The 15,722-nt window shown below is 40.3% G+C and overlaps 1 protein-coding gene across 2 annotated transcripts in view; it reads left to right on the plus strand.

Moving 5' to 3' along the window:
• The first annotated feature begins 2,616 nt into the window (after nt 1-2,616).
• Nucleotides 2,617-15,722, plus strand: part of LOC124038487 (vinculin) — a 77,561-nt gene continuing 64,455 nt past the window's right edge. For both annotated transcript variants that reach the window (XM_046354431.1, XM_046354432.1), the window contains exon 1: nt 2,617-2,999. In XM_046354431.1, coding sequence (XP_046210387.1) covers nt 2,832-2,999 — 168 coding nt within the window. In that variant the 5' untranslated portion in view covers nt 2,617-2,831. The remainder of the gene's footprint in view (nt 3,000-15,722) is intronic.

Genomic DNA, 15,722 nt, shown 5'->3' on the forward strand with positions numbered 1-15,722 from the left:
CCACATGTTTGGTGTGTCTCCCAGGTGGCTTGTGGCAAACTTTAAACAACACTTTTTATTGATATCTTTAAGAAATGGCTTTCTTCTTGCCACTCTTCCATAAAGGCCAGATTTGTGCAATATACGACTGATTGTTGTCCTATGGACAGAGTCTCCCACCTCAGCTGTAGATCTCTGCAGTTCATCCAGAGTGATCATGGGCCTCTTGGCTGCATCTCTGATCAGTCTTCTCCTTGTATGAGCTGAAAGTTTAGAGGGACGGCCAGGTCTTGGTAGATTTGCAGTGGTCTGATACTCCTTCCATTTCAATATTATAGCTTGCACAGTGCTCCTTGGGATGTTATCTTGGGAAATCTTTTTGCTTGGGAAATCTTTTTGCATCCAAATCCAGACTTTTTAAACTTCTTCACAACAGTATCTCGGACCTGCCTGGTGTGTTCCTTGTTCTTCATGATGCTCTCTGCGCTTTTAACGGACCTCTGAGACTATCACAGTGCAGGTGCATTCAATTCTCTCTTTCTTTCTCTCTCTCGGAGGACGGAGACTTGATTACACACATGTGGATTGTATTTATCATCATTAGTCATTTAGGTCAACATTGGATCATTCAAAGATCTGTTTGGGGTTTTAGGCACTTTGAACAGCTGATCTGATTTGATTTGATTTGATTTGATTTGCTGCACTGAAACCTCTGAGACTATCACAGGGGCTGAATAATTTTGCATTTAGGTCACCATTCAATTTTTCAGTTTTTGATTTGTTAAGAAAGTTTGAAATATCCAATAAATGTTGTTTCACTTCATGATTGTGTCCCACTTGTTGTTGATTCTTCACAAAAAAATACAGTTTTATATCTTTATGTTTGAAGCCTGAAATGTGGCAAAAGGTTGCAAAGTTCAAGGGGGCCGAATACTTTCGCAAGGCACTCTATATATATATAAAAAATGCTGCCTTTTGGTTTGCTTAATATCAGGAATTTGAAATGGTTTATACTTTTACTTTTGATACTTAAGTATATTTGAGCAATTACATTTACTTTTGATATTTAAGTATATTTAAAACCAAATACTTGTAGACTTTCACTCAAGTAATATTTTACTGGGTGACTTTCACTTTTACTTGAGTCATTTTCTATTAAGGTATCTGTACTTTTACTCAAGTATGAAAATTGGGTACTTTTTCCACCACTGATAGGCACCAAAGCACTGCAAGATAGAAACAGAACCAGAGCATGAGAGCAGCAGCTGCAGGTTCATCAATCGCTTGAATGTTTACATGATGTCTCAAACAGAGCAACTTCCTTGATTCTTTATTTTTAAGACTCTTCCTTTTTAGGAAGTAGGCTGCTGCCTTGCAGCCTCCTCTTGGGAATCTGTGTGAATTCCTTTGCTGGTTTGGCTGGCAGTTGATTTTCAACCCTCCAATATTGTTATTTAATGTTGTAAAGGGGAGATGGAATTTGAAAAATGTGTTATGCTACACTCAAGTTGCCAGAACGAGAATAAATAATTTTGACCTGAGTTCGAAGCTTATACAAAAGTGCACATAGTTGACACTATACTTCAGTAGGGAAATTGTTTTCCTACATTTACATAATTTAGCAGATGCCCTTATCCAGAGCAATTAGGATTAAGTGCCTTGGCCAACCAACAGATTGGATCCCTGAGCCAACTAGGTGAACAAACTGACAACCTTTCGGTTACTGGCCCAACGGTCATAACCGCTAGGCTACCTGCCACCTTTTTTCCTCTTGATGGTTCAAGTGTGTTGCCTGCTAAAGTCTGAAAGTGAAAACAATGTGATGAACTTGTTGGAGGGTGATCCCAATTTCACAAGATACAGAACTTGAAAGACTCATAGGATCAACTGTGATTATGTGGATGTAGGAAGAAAAGCTCTGAATAAACTATGGTAAATTGTTGCTGGCAGTGGATAGGACCCATACTTGAATTTGGGCTCATAAAATCCAACCTTGGGATGGATTTAGCCTATTCAGTTTAGGTCTTATGACTGTCCTGTTAGACAAACATGTTACCTATAAGGATTCAAATTAGTTGTAGGTTACTGGTATGCTTAAATATGATTTGAATTACTTAATCACTGTAGTCTTTCAGCTAATGTGTTATGATAACTATGCAGAAGGCTAATGGAATATTTATCAATTCAATATCTGGGAATTTTATTCACCTAATCAAACCTAATTTTTATTTGGGATATTCTAACTTTCTATTCTATGCTAAAATTATATTATACTTTACAATTGTTCATTCTACCTTTATATAGAAACTGCACAGAGCAGGTATAGCCTACATCCCAAAGCAACTAGACTATATTTCAGTCCCTTCTGCCAGCAATTTGTCATTCGAATTTACACTGTCTATGTCCTTACTGGTTGGAATTTGCTCCTCTCAACAGAAGACGCACATTTCCCTTTTTAGGGCATGATAATGTATTACGTAATTTTGGGAGAACTCGAGCAAACGCGAATGTGTGGAATAGGCGGGGGCAAATCGGGAAAGATTGGCATCCACTTGCGCCAATCGCGTTGGCGGTAACATTATGCTATTTATCTTATTGGTCGGAGGGTGGACATTACGTTCATTATGGTAAAGTTGCAATTACTTTTCGCGAGGTGCGGTTGGGGATTCTCACGTTGATGGTTGCAAGGGGAGTAGTTCGTGTTCCTAGAGAGTGAAACTGTTCTCGGGAAGGAAAGTGTTGGAGTAACCAAATTAGATTTAATAAAGGCGCAAACAAGAGAGGGAAGTTTTGAAACACAGAACGGGTCTGCCTTTTTCTCTTGGATAGGAGAGCGGACTTAAGTTTTCATCATGCCGGTTTTTCACACAAAGACGATAGAAAGTATCCTAGAGCCGGTGGCTCAGCAGATATCCCACCTGGTGATAATGCACGAAGAAGGTGAAGTGGACGGGAAAGCTATCCCGGATCTCACCGGACCCGTGGCTGCAGTGCAGGCGGCTGTCAGCAACCTGGTCAGGGTAAGTGAACAGTCCACACAATACGCTGGCGTAGGGTTGTTTACCTGTTGCTTGCTGTCTGTGTAGTGCTACATGGTGCCAGCCCGCCGCGATTCCAGTCAACTGTAATTTTATGTGAGAAGTTACGGCTGTGGTTACTTTGTTTCTTTTCATCGCTATATCAGTTGGCAACGTAATGCTTTTAGAACTCGAGAGTTGTAGCTACAATGTATATATTACATTTAGTTGAAGTTCCCTTTCACTTGGGTCGTAGGGCAGTGACGCCCTTTTCCCCTTGAGAATATGCTCTGGGCCTGTCCCCCGGAGCTATGTATAAGCCCCCCCGTTGACGTATACGCTATTCTTATGCCAGAGTATTTCAATTGAAAAACTATTGTTAATTGTCATCAACTCAAGTGTTCTCCAAACAATTATTGATATATTCAGCAGTATTTGTATTGTAGCCTTTTGTAAATGCCAACATTTAATTGCATTGAACCACATTGTTTCCTACTCAACTTTGTGCCAGCAGATGTTTTTTATGAGAATTAATGGAAGTGATGCCGTTATAGTGTAAGCTATTTGACTGGTAAGGGCAACAGTGTATGACAGAGTAATATGAATTTCTTCACCATATGATCTGCTAATGACAGACAAATCTGTTAGTTAAATCTTCTTCACGTTTGGCTCTGAATATAGCCTATGTATACTGTTTGTTTGCATTTTACTATCAGACACTGGGCATACGGTTGTAAAAATAGCCAAAAAATTTCACACAGTATAACAGTTTTGAATGTAATTAACTACAGTCTTAGCTGTGACTTAGTTGGACAAGTGTAAATCGAATCAAAAGCAGTTAAAACCCCAGTGGGAGTGGAAGTTGTGCTCCACACAACAACTTCATACAGTGTATGACTGACTGAACTCCATGGCAGCCAGCACGCAAGCTAGGCCCACAGTCTATGTCCTTATTTGTTAAATGGCAGTTTAGTACAGAATGCAATAGCAATCCAATGGTTTCCTCCCTAATACCGATATTAAGAAGTAGTTGTCTTCTGCAGTCTAAACAGTCTAAACGTGCCCATGGGGTGGCAGGGTAGCCTAGTGGTTAGAGCGTTGGACTAGTAACCGAAAGGTTGCAAGTTCGAATCCCCGAGCTGACAAGGTACAAATCTGTCGTTCTGCCCCTGAACAGGCAGTTAACCCACTGTTCCCAGGCCGTCATTGAAAATAAGAATCTGTTCTTAACTGACTTGCCTAGTTAAATAAAGGTAAAATTAAAATACAAAAAATATTACACAGGACATGACCAATGGGCAAATTACCCATAATGGCATTTTTTCTTATTTACAAGAGCATAGCTGAGATTATCACTTTCTAAGTGCGGAAGCAAACAAAAAAATAAACAAAAAATAATAATTATCAGTGTCCTCACAGAAATGGTGGTTTCCAAAAAAAGGGAATAAATTAATATTTCATCCAAGTACTGTAGCATCTTAGCTACTCAAAGGTGCTCGTATAAGCAGGATGATCCAGGCACGCTGTATTCAATTTCAGTATTAGACTCAGTCTTTATTATCAGATTGCTAAACAACCAGAAGTTGTCAAACATAAGTACATTTCACACTACATTTCTCACACTAATACTAGGCTGTATGACATTTACTGTAAGTTAGGCCTATTTCTGCATCACTCTGTGAAGCTAGGAGTCCTTGGCAGTTGTCTGGAGTATTTGGACAATTAGACTGGCATCTCCTAGCCTCTCCTCCCAGCAAAGTGATACTCAGTGTAGGAGTATTGGAGGTAGAGTGTTGTTTACTTGTAGGACCGCACCCTGGACTGGCCAGGCCAGGCTGGCAGTTAAAGGGAAACTTCACCGCTCAACATTATTTGGGGTGTTTTTCCAGTCTCCCTACATAATCATGAGTGCTGAGAGGGTATTTCAGACATAATTATTCACTATAGCTGTATTTTTTTATTATTTATTTTATATATATTTTTGCACTGGGAGAGCTCAACCAATGATATCATTGCTTGATTTGAGCCTGCTGTCTGATCTAAAAAATAAATGGAGTCATGTTTTGTAGCAATTATTGTGTCCTTTGGGTTTGCGCAGTCACACTAGCAGCAAGTAGATATGGTTGCCATTGTTCAATTAGAGCCATTGGACTTGGCCTCTACGATGATGCTATCTGCCAAGACATTGCAGGATATTCAGGTTGACAAATTTTCCCTGGCTTTGTAAAAAATTACAGTCTGACTGGATCCCTACTTCCTTGTTCAGACCCTCGAAGGCAGGCTTTCCAAAACAGGGGCGGTACTGGTTTACAGGTTCATGGAAGCCATGTTGCCATGCACTGTCCAGCTGAGATTGCTAACTAATTAGCTACAATGGCTTTTTCTAATTCCTCTTTCCAAGAAGAGCTGGACGACAAAACATTTTTTGATCAAATCAAATTTGATTGATCACATGCACATGGTTAGCAGATGTTAATGTGAGTGTAGTGAAATGCTTGTGCTTCTAGTTCTGACAGTGCTGTAATATCGAAACAAGTAATCTAACAATTCCCCAACAGCTACCTAATACACACAAATCTAAAGGAATGAATAAGAATATGTACATACAAATATATGGATGAGCGATGGCCGAGCTGCATAGGCAAGATGCAATAGATGGTATAAGATACAGTATTAAAGGTCGACCGATTAACCTGTTACTCCTACCCCCTACTTTTTCAAACATTCTGTTAAAAATCGTGAAACATTTCAGCGCCCTGCTACTCATGCCAGGAATATAGTATATGCATATGATTAGTATGTGTGGATAGAAAACACTCAGACGTTTATAAAACTGGTTAAATCACGGCTGTGACTATAACAGAACGTGCGTTTCATCGAAAAGTGCAGGAAAATCTGATCACTGAAAATGCGGAAATATATCCATGCGCCACTTCAACCCATTGTTAAACGTGAACCACATTAAATGGGGCCGAGGTTGCAATACCTACAGCTTCCACACGATGTCAACAGTCTTGTCATTTGCCTACGATTTGTTTCTTGGTCAAACAGACACAAGGCAGCGCAGTTCTTCCGGTCTCCGACCGGATATTTTGGTTGAGATTTACCCGGACATTATTTCCAGACGTACAGCTATAGAATATACATTGCCTCGTGATCAATTTGATCGCTTATTAACGTTTACTAATACCTAAAGTTGTATTACAAAAGTATTTCGAAGTGTTTTGTGAAAGTTTATCGTCTACTTTTTTAATTTAAAAAAATGACGTTGCGTTATAAAACGCTATTTTTTTCGTTGATCACACAGTCTTCATAGATTGATATCTAGGCTATATATGGACCGATTTAATCGAAAAAATACCCAATAGTGATGTTTATGGGACATCTAGGAGTGCCAACAAAGATGGTCAAAGGTAATGAATGTTTTATATTTTATTTGTGCGTTTTGTGTAGCGCCGACTATGCTAATTATTTTGTTTACGTCCCCTGCGGGTCTTTTGGGGTGTTACATGCTATCAGATAATAGCTTCTCATGCTTTCGCCGAAAAACATTTTAGAAATCTGACTTGTTGCCTGGATTCACGAGTGTAGCTTTAATTCAGTTCCCTGCATGTGTATCTTAATGAACGTTTGAGTTTTAACGAGTGCTATTAGCATTTAACGTAGCGCATTTGCATTTCCAGATGTCTAGATGGGACGCCTGCGTGTCAGGTAGGAGCAAGAGGTTAATTGGAATGGCCGATTAATTAGGGACGATTTCAAGTTTTCATAACAATCGGTAATCGTCATTTTTGGATACCGATCATGGCCAATTACATTGCACTCCATGAGGAGACTTACGTGGCAGGCTAACTACCTGTTATGCGAGTGCAGCAAGAAGCCACGGTAAGGTGCTAGCTAGCATTAAACAGATCTTATAAAAAACAATCAATCTTAACATAATCACTAGTTAACTACACATGGTTGATAGTTTATCTAGCTTGTCCTGCGTTGCATACAATCGATGCGGTGCCTGTTAATTTATCATTGAATCATAGCCTACTTCGCCAAACGGGTGATTTAACAAGCGCATTCGCGAAAAAAGCACTGTCATTGCACCAATGTGTACCTAACCATAAACAAACTCCTTTCTTAAAATCAATACTCAAGTATATATTTTTAAACCTGCATATTTAGTAAATATTGCCTACTAACATTAATTTATTTTAACTAGGGAAATTGTGTCACTTTTCTTGCGTTCTGTGCAACAGAGTCTGGGTATTTGCAGCAGTTTGGGCTGCCTGGCTCATTGCGAACTGTGTGAAGACTATTTCTTCCTAACAAAGACTGCCAACTTCGCCAAACGGGGGATGATTTAACAAAAGCGCGTTTGCGAAAAAAGCACAATCGTTGCACGAATGTACCTAACCTTAAACATCAATGCCTTTCTTAAAATCAATACACAGTAGTATATTTTTTAAAACCTGCATATTTATTTAAAAGAAATCCGGGTTAGCAGGCAATGTTAAACTAGGGAAATTGTCACTTCTCTTGCGTTCATTGCATGCAGATTCAGGGTATATGAAACAGTTTGGGCTGCCTGGAACGTTGCAAACTAATTTGCCAGAATTTTACGTAATTATGACATAACATTGAAGGTTGTGCAATGTAACAGGAATATTTAGACTTATGGATGCCACCCGTTAGATAAAATATGGAACGGTTCTGTCACGGTTGTCGTAAGAACGGGACCAAAGAGCAGCGGATATTGATTTCCACATATTTATTCCAAAGTGAAACTTAAGCCAAAAACAAATAAATCAAATACACGAACAACGGAACGTGACTACGTGGTGCACATGCACAAACACAAAATAATATCCCACAAACACAGGTGGAAATATAGCTACTTAAATAAGATAAATAGCTACTTAAATATGATCCCTAATTAGAGACAACGATTACCAGCTGCCTCTGATTGGGAATCATACGAAACACCTACATAGAAATAATAAACTAGAATACCCCTTGTCACGCCCTGACCTACTACACCATAGATAAACAATGGCGCTCTATGGTCAGGGCGTGACAGGTTCCGTATTTCACTGAAAGAATAAACATTTTCTTTTCAAAATGATAGTTTCCGGATATGACCATATTAATGACCGAAGGCTCATATATCTGTGTGTTATTAGATTATAATTACGTCTATGATTTGATAGAGCAGTCTGACTGAGCGGTGGTAGGCAGGAGCAGGCTCGTAAGCATTCATTCAAACTGTAACGGTCGTTGGCGGTGGAAGAAGGTGAGGACCAATGTGCAGCGTGGTAAGTGTCCATATTTTTAATAACGAAATAGAACACTAAACAAAAACAACAAAGTGAACGAATGAAACCGAAACAGTTATGTCTGGTGCAGATACAAACACAGACACTCAAAAGAAAACAATCACCCCCCACCACACAGGTGGGAAAAGGCTACCTAAGTATGATTCTCAATCAGAGACAACTAACGACACCTGCCTCTGATTGAGAACCATACCAGGCCAAACACAAAAACACCACATAGAAAAAGGGACATAGACAACCCACCCAACTCACACCCTGACCATACTAAAACAAAGACCTAACAAAATAACTAAGGTCAAAACGTGACACACACAGCACTTTACTGCTTTTGCCAGCAGCTCTTTGCTGTGCTTCAAGCATTGCGCTGTTTATGACTTCAAGCCTATCAACTCCCAAGATTAGGCTGGCAATATTAAAGTACCTTTTAGAACATCCAATAGTCAAAGGTATATTAAATACAAATGGCATGGAGAGAAATAGTCCTATAATAACTACAACCTAAAACTTCTTACCTGGATGTCAGGCGTGTGCGTACTTGTGGTGAAGTCAGGTGCAGGAGAGCAGAGCATTGTGAACAGGCGCACACTTTATTTTGGTAGGAGAAAGATTAGACGGACGCAAAAACCTCCAGCCAACAAGGTAAAGTATAAAGCGTGCAAAAACAGTCACAAAACATGAATGTTTAACAATTCAAACAAGCTTCGTGAAATAACACGGAAATAACAACCGCCAGCCTGGAGCGTAACACACAAACAATATCACACAAAGACATGAGGGGGAACAGAGGAATAAATACATTCAGTGTAATTGGGGAATGTAAACCAGGTGTGCAAAACAAGACAATACAAATGGATGAATGAAAAATGGAGCGGCGATGGCTAGAAAGCCGGTGACGTCGCCCGCCGAACGCCACCCGAACAAGGAGAGGAACAAACTTCGGCAAAAGTCGTGACACTGGGAATATTGAAGACTCATGTTGAAAGGAACCACCAGCTTTCATATGTTCTCATGTTCTGAGCAAGGAACTGAAACGTTAGCTTTTTTACATGGAGCATATTGCGCTTTTACTTTCTTCTCCAACACTTTGTTTTTGCATTATTTAAACCAAATTGAACATGTTTCATTATTTATTTGAGACTAAATTGATTATATTGATGTATTATATTAAGTTAAAATAAGTGTTCATTGTTCATTCAGTATTGTTGTAATTGTCATTAATATATATAATTGGCCGATTTAATTGGTATCGGCTGTTTTTGGTCCTCCAATAATCGGTATCGGCGTAAAAAAAAAATCATAATCGGTCGACCTCTATACAGTATATACACTACATTTCAAAAGTTTGGTGTCACTTAGAATGTCCTTGTTTTTGAAATAAAAAAATAAAAAAATGTGTCTATTAAAATAACAACAAATTGATCAGAAATACAGTGTAGACAATGTTAAAATTGTAAATGAATATTGTAGCTGGAAGCAGCAGATAAAACAAATGGAATATCTACAAAGGTGTACAGAGGCCCACTATCAACAACCATCACTCCTGTGTTCCAATAGAATGTTGTGTTAGCTAACCCAAGATTATCATTTTAAAAGGCTAATTGATCATTAGAAAACCCTTTTGCAATTATGTTAGCACAGCTGAAATCTGATTAAAGAAGCAAGAAAACTGGCCTTCTTTAGACGAGGTGAGTATCTGGAGCATCAGCATTTGTGGGTTCGATTACCGGCTCAAAATGGCCAGAAACAAATAACTCTTCTGAAACTCGTCAGTCAATTCTTGTTCTGAGAAAAGAAGGCTATTCCATGCAGGAAATTGCCAAGAAACTTGAAGGTCTTGTACAACGCTGTATTCTACTCCCTTCACAAAACAGAGCAAACTGGCTCTAACCAGAATAGAAAGTGGAGTGGGAAGCCCCGGTGCACAACTGAGCAAGAGGACAAGTATATTAGTATTAGAGTATCTAGTTTGAGAAACAGATGCCTCACAAGTCCTCAACTGGCAGTTTCATTAAATAGTACCCGCAAAACGCCAGTCTCAATGTCAACAGTGAAGAGGAGACTCCGGGATGCTGGCCATCTAGGCAGAGTTGCAAAGAAAAAGACATATCTCAGACTGGCCAATAAAAAGAAAAGATTAAGATGGGCAAAAGAACAGACACTGGATAGAGGAACCATGCCTAGAAGGCCAGCATCCCGGAGTCACCTGTTCACCTTGTTTTTTGAGTGCTCTATCTTCTTAGCTCTTTATTCCATGATCTTCTTTGTGTGTCAGAAACAGAAATGTTGAATTTTAAGCACAATTTTGGCCATATTCCTTGGGTGGTTGTGTTGAAGAAATCAGCCATGATGGCCTGAATGCATCCCTAAAGAAAGACACGTCCCACTATAAATAAGAGTAAGTGGCCTGGCATTTGAGCCTTGGCTTGTGCGTGCCGGGATGACTCATTTCCCACTATAGCAAGTGTTATTTAGGCAGGCATACTAGTCAGCAGGCATAGTTATGAGATGACTAAAAGGGTGATTTTCAAACGAGGCCTGCTGTACTTAATCATTTCTGCAGTTCCTTTTTATGGTCTTTTAAGAAGTGCCATTGACGTTCTACTCAGTCACATGGTCTTGGCACAGACTGGGAACTGAATGTTTGTCGGCCTGCTTCTACAGCCAAGTCTCTCCAAGGCAAGGTCTGAAGACTGGAGACTTCATGCACAATTACACAAACCTTCAGCACTGTGGTGTAGATGGTGCTTAACTGTACTTTGATTGGCCTTGCTAAGTCCTGGGCTAAGGGGAGGGAGCACTGCTGCTACTTTGCTCTTTTGGGATTTGCATTATGACACAGCTTTGATGCGTAGCTACACATCTTTACTCAACAAATAACTACATAATAAAGTATTTCATGTTAAGATAAGGATTTAGCCTTTTTTGCCATCTAACTAATTGATTCAGAGGAACCGCCACTTCCCAAATAGAACCCTATTCCTTATATAGTGCACAACTCTTGACCGGAGCCCTATTGGGAATAGGGAATAGGGTGCCATTTTGGCCTCTGTTTTTCTCATCGATCACATGAAGATGGGCTTTTGAGAATAGGTGGAAGGAGAGGTGAGATGGGAGGCAGGGTGAGGTATAGTGAGAATGGAAGTGCAGTTAGTCAAGTCAGGAAGCCTTGGATAAAGGCTGTGGATCTGAATCCACCAGCAGTAGTAGTCCAGTGCTCCAACAACAGCTGTTTAGTACAACATAGGAAGGGAGGGAAATAAATCAACTTCAACTCTGCTGAGCACTGATGAGCAATCCTCCCCCCCTCCCCCCCCCCCCAGCGATGATACATTGCTGGCCCTAAAGACCACAACAGCCATGGGGAAATAGTGTGTAGTCAGATGTGTCAGGAAACTGTGTCAGTTTTGTGTTCCATCGAGCCACCTCAGCTGCTGTGGTTGTGTGGTGTAAGCTGCATCTCAAATGGCACCCTTTATCCTATATACGGTGCATTCGGAATGTTTTCAGACCCCTTGACATTTTCCACATTTTGTTACATTACAGCCTTATTCTAAAATGTATTTTTTTTAAATCCTCATCAATATACACAATACCCCATAATTAATTAAAAATTAAATATCACATTTACATAAGTATTCAGACCCTAAACTCAGTACTTTGTTGAAGCACAGTTGGCAGTGATTACAGCCGAGTCTTCTTGGGTATGACACAGCAAGCTTGGCACACCTGTATTTAGGGAGTTTCTCCCATTCTTCTCTGCAGATCCTCTCAAGTTTTGTCAGGTTAGATGGGGAGCGTCGGTGCACAGCTATTTTAAGGTCTCTCCAGAGATGTTTGATCGGATTCAAGTCTGGGCTTTGCCTCAAGGACATTCAGAGACTGGTCCTGAAGCCACTCCTGCATTGTCTTGGCTTTGTGCTTAGGTTCGTTGTCCTGTTGAAAGGTGAACCTTCGCCCCAGTCTGAGGCCCTGAGCACTCTGGAGCAGGTTTTCATCAAGGTCCTCTCTGTACTTTGCTCCGTTCCTCATTCCTGACTAGTCTCCTAGTCCCTACCGCTGAAAAACATCCCCACAGCATGATGCTGCCATCACCATGCTTCACCCTAGGGATGGTGTCAGGTTTCCTCCAGACGGGTCACTTGTCATTCAGGCCATAGAGTTCAATCTTGGTTTCATCAGACCAGAAAATCTTGTTTCTCGTGGTCTGAGAGTCCCTTTGGTGACTTTTGGCTAACTCCAAGCGGGCTGTCATGTAGATTATACTGATGATTGGCTTCCGTCTTACATTTACATTTACATTTAAGTCATTTAGCAGACGCTCTTATCCAGAGCGACTTACAAATTGGTGCATTCACCTTATGACATCCAGTGGAACAGTCACTTTACAATAGTGCATTAATGAGTAACATTCTCAATATACTTTAATAAAGTTAACATAGCTTACATTACTCATCTAATATGTATATACTGTACCTTATACCATCTATTGCACCATGCCTATGCCACTCATCCATATATTTATATGTACATATCCTTATTCATCCTTTTAGATTTGTGTGTTAGGTAGTTGTTGGGGAATTGTTAGATTACTTGTTAGATATTACTGCACCGTCAAAACTAGAAGCACAAGCATTTCGTTACACTCACATTAACATCTGCTAACCATGTGTATGTGACCAATACAATTTGATTTGAACTTTTGTCAATTAATAAAGACATTGAATAGACACTGTACCAAATCTCAAGAAGCAGAAATGTAAATCAACCAATCAATGACTTGATCAGTAGATCAGTCAAGTCTTTAATCATTTTAGAGACAGACACTCTTTCCACTGATCGAAACAGAACAGTCTTAACTGAGTAGGCTATGGCTGTGTTTACACAGGCTGCCCAGCTCTGATCTTGGTTAAAATACCAATTATTGGTGAGAAAAGATCTGAATTGGGCTGCCTAAGTAAACTTTGTGATGGATATTATTACCTACTGTAAGTGACAGTAACACTTGAAACACAGTAAAATAGCTTCAGGTCATGCATGTTTTTAGTATGGATGATTTGACTACAACAGCTGTTCAGATCAGGCTGCATCATGTGAGCTCAGCTCCTGGTGTGTGACTGTCTTGTCACGCTACCATAAATGCCTGACTAGTGGAGTGCTGCAGAGATGTTTGTCCTTCTGAAATGTTCTCCCATCTCCATAGAGGAACTCTTGAGCTCTGCCAGAGTGACCATTGGGTTCACTTCCTTGACCAAGGCCCTTCTCTCCCGATTGCTCAGTTTGGCCAGGTGGCCAGCTCTAGGAAGAGTCTTGGTGATTCCAACCTTCTTCCATTTAAGAATGATGGAGGCCACTGTGTTCGTGGGGGCCTTCAATGCTGCAGATATTTGTTGTTACTCTTCACCGGATCTGCTCCTTGAGCTCCTGTCCCGGAGCTCTACGGACAATTCCTTCGACCTCATGACTTGGTTTCTGCTCTGACATGCATTGTCAACTGTGGGACCTTATATAGACAGGTGTGTGCCTTTCTAAATCATGTCCAATCATTTGAATTTACCACAGGTGGATTCTAATCAGGTTGTAGAAACATCTCAAGAATGATCAATGGAAACAGGATGCATCAGCATAATTTTGAGTCTCATAGCAAAGTGTCTGAATACTCATGTAAATAAGTTTTTATTTTTTTAGAAATTAGCAAAAATGTCAACCTGTTTTTGCTTTGTCATTATGAGGTATTGTGTGTCGATTGTTAAGGATTTTAACGTAACAAAATGTGTAAAAAGGGAAGGGGTCTCAATACTTTCTGAATGCACTGTTGTGTACTACTTTTGACCAGGGCCCATAGGGCTCTGCTCAAAGGTAGTGCTCTATATAGGGAATAGGGTGCCATTTGGGACGCAAACATGGTGTACGGTGTGGCTGTCAGTGTCACCTCAGCTGTTTGAAAAGAAAAAGATTGAAAAGATTACTCTTAAGACTCGGATGGTAAATTCATGCTAGAAATAGTATGCTTATGTTGGCCGGAAGTTGTTCTCAATGAATTATGACCAAAAATATCTGCTCAATGAATCTTGTGAAAGCTTATGAATAGGAATATTGTCATGAGAAAGACTCATGATAGACTATTACTCTGTATCATGAGAGATGGCCAAGAAGTGTGTCTGATGCATGCTTCCTTGCTGTATGGTTTCTTTTGGCGCACAGGCCTAGTGAGGCATTTGATTTGTGTCTGTCACCACCTTGGCTACACTCTGTGCACTTCCTGAGCTATATTAATAACCCCTGATTGACGTGACTAGACAGTTGCGGGATAAACCTACACTATATATAAAAAGGTGTGTGGACAACCCTTTCAAATGTGTGGATTCGGATATTTTAGCCACACCCGTTGCTGACAGGTGTATAAAAATCGAGCACACAGCCATGCAATCTTCATAGACAAACTTTGGCAGTAGGATGGCGTTACGGAAGAGCTCAGTGACTTTCAACGTGACACCGTCATAGGATGCCACCTTTCCAACAAGTCAGTTAGTCAAATTTCTTCCCGCTAGAGCTACCCCAGTCAACTGTAAGTGCTGTTATTGTAAAGTGGAAATGTCTAGGAGCAACAACAACTCAGCCGCGAAGTGGTAGGCCACGTTTTTACTCAAACATTGATCAATATGCACTGTCCCTGTAAAAATAAACTCAAACCTCACAGAACAGGAATGCTGAAGCGCGTCGCACGTGAAAATTGTCTGTCCTCTGTTGCAACACTCACTACCATGTTTCAAACTGCCTCTGGAAGCAACGTCAACACAATAATTGTTCGTCTGCTGAAGTGGTGTAAGGCTCGCCGTCATTGGACTGGAGCAGTAGAAACTCGTTCTCTGGAGTGCTGAATCACACTTCACCATCTGGCAGTCCGACCGATGAATCTGCTCTTGACAGATGTCAGGAGAACGCTACATACCCCAAAACAACTGTAAAGTATGGTGTGGCCAGGCCTCATTGCCCGACCTCAACAATGCTCTTGTGGCTGAATGGAAGCAATTCCCCGTAGCAATGTTCTAACATCTTTTCATGTATCTATTTTTATTTAACTAAGCAAGTCAGTTAAGAACAAATTCTTATTTATAATGACAGCCTACCAGAAGGCAAAAGGCCTCCTGTGGGGACAGGGGCTGGGATTAAAAATAAAATACAAATATTGGACAAAACACACATCACGACAAGAGAGACAACACTATATAGAGACCTAAGGCCACAACATAGCATGGCAACAACACATGAAAACACAGCATGGTAGCAGCACACCATGACAACTAGAGGTCGACCGATTAATCGGAATGGCCGATTTAATTGGGGCCGATTTCAAGTTTTCATAACAATCGGAATATATATATTTTTTTTTACACCTTTA

This window comes from Oncorhynchus gorbuscha, linkage group LG06, assembly GCF_021184085.1.
Source record: "Oncorhynchus gorbuscha isolate QuinsamMale2020 ecotype Even-year linkage group LG06, OgorEven_v1.0, whole genome shotgun sequence".
NCBI lineage: Eukaryota > Metazoa > Chordata > Actinopteri > Salmoniformes > Salmonidae > Oncorhynchus > Oncorhynchus gorbuscha.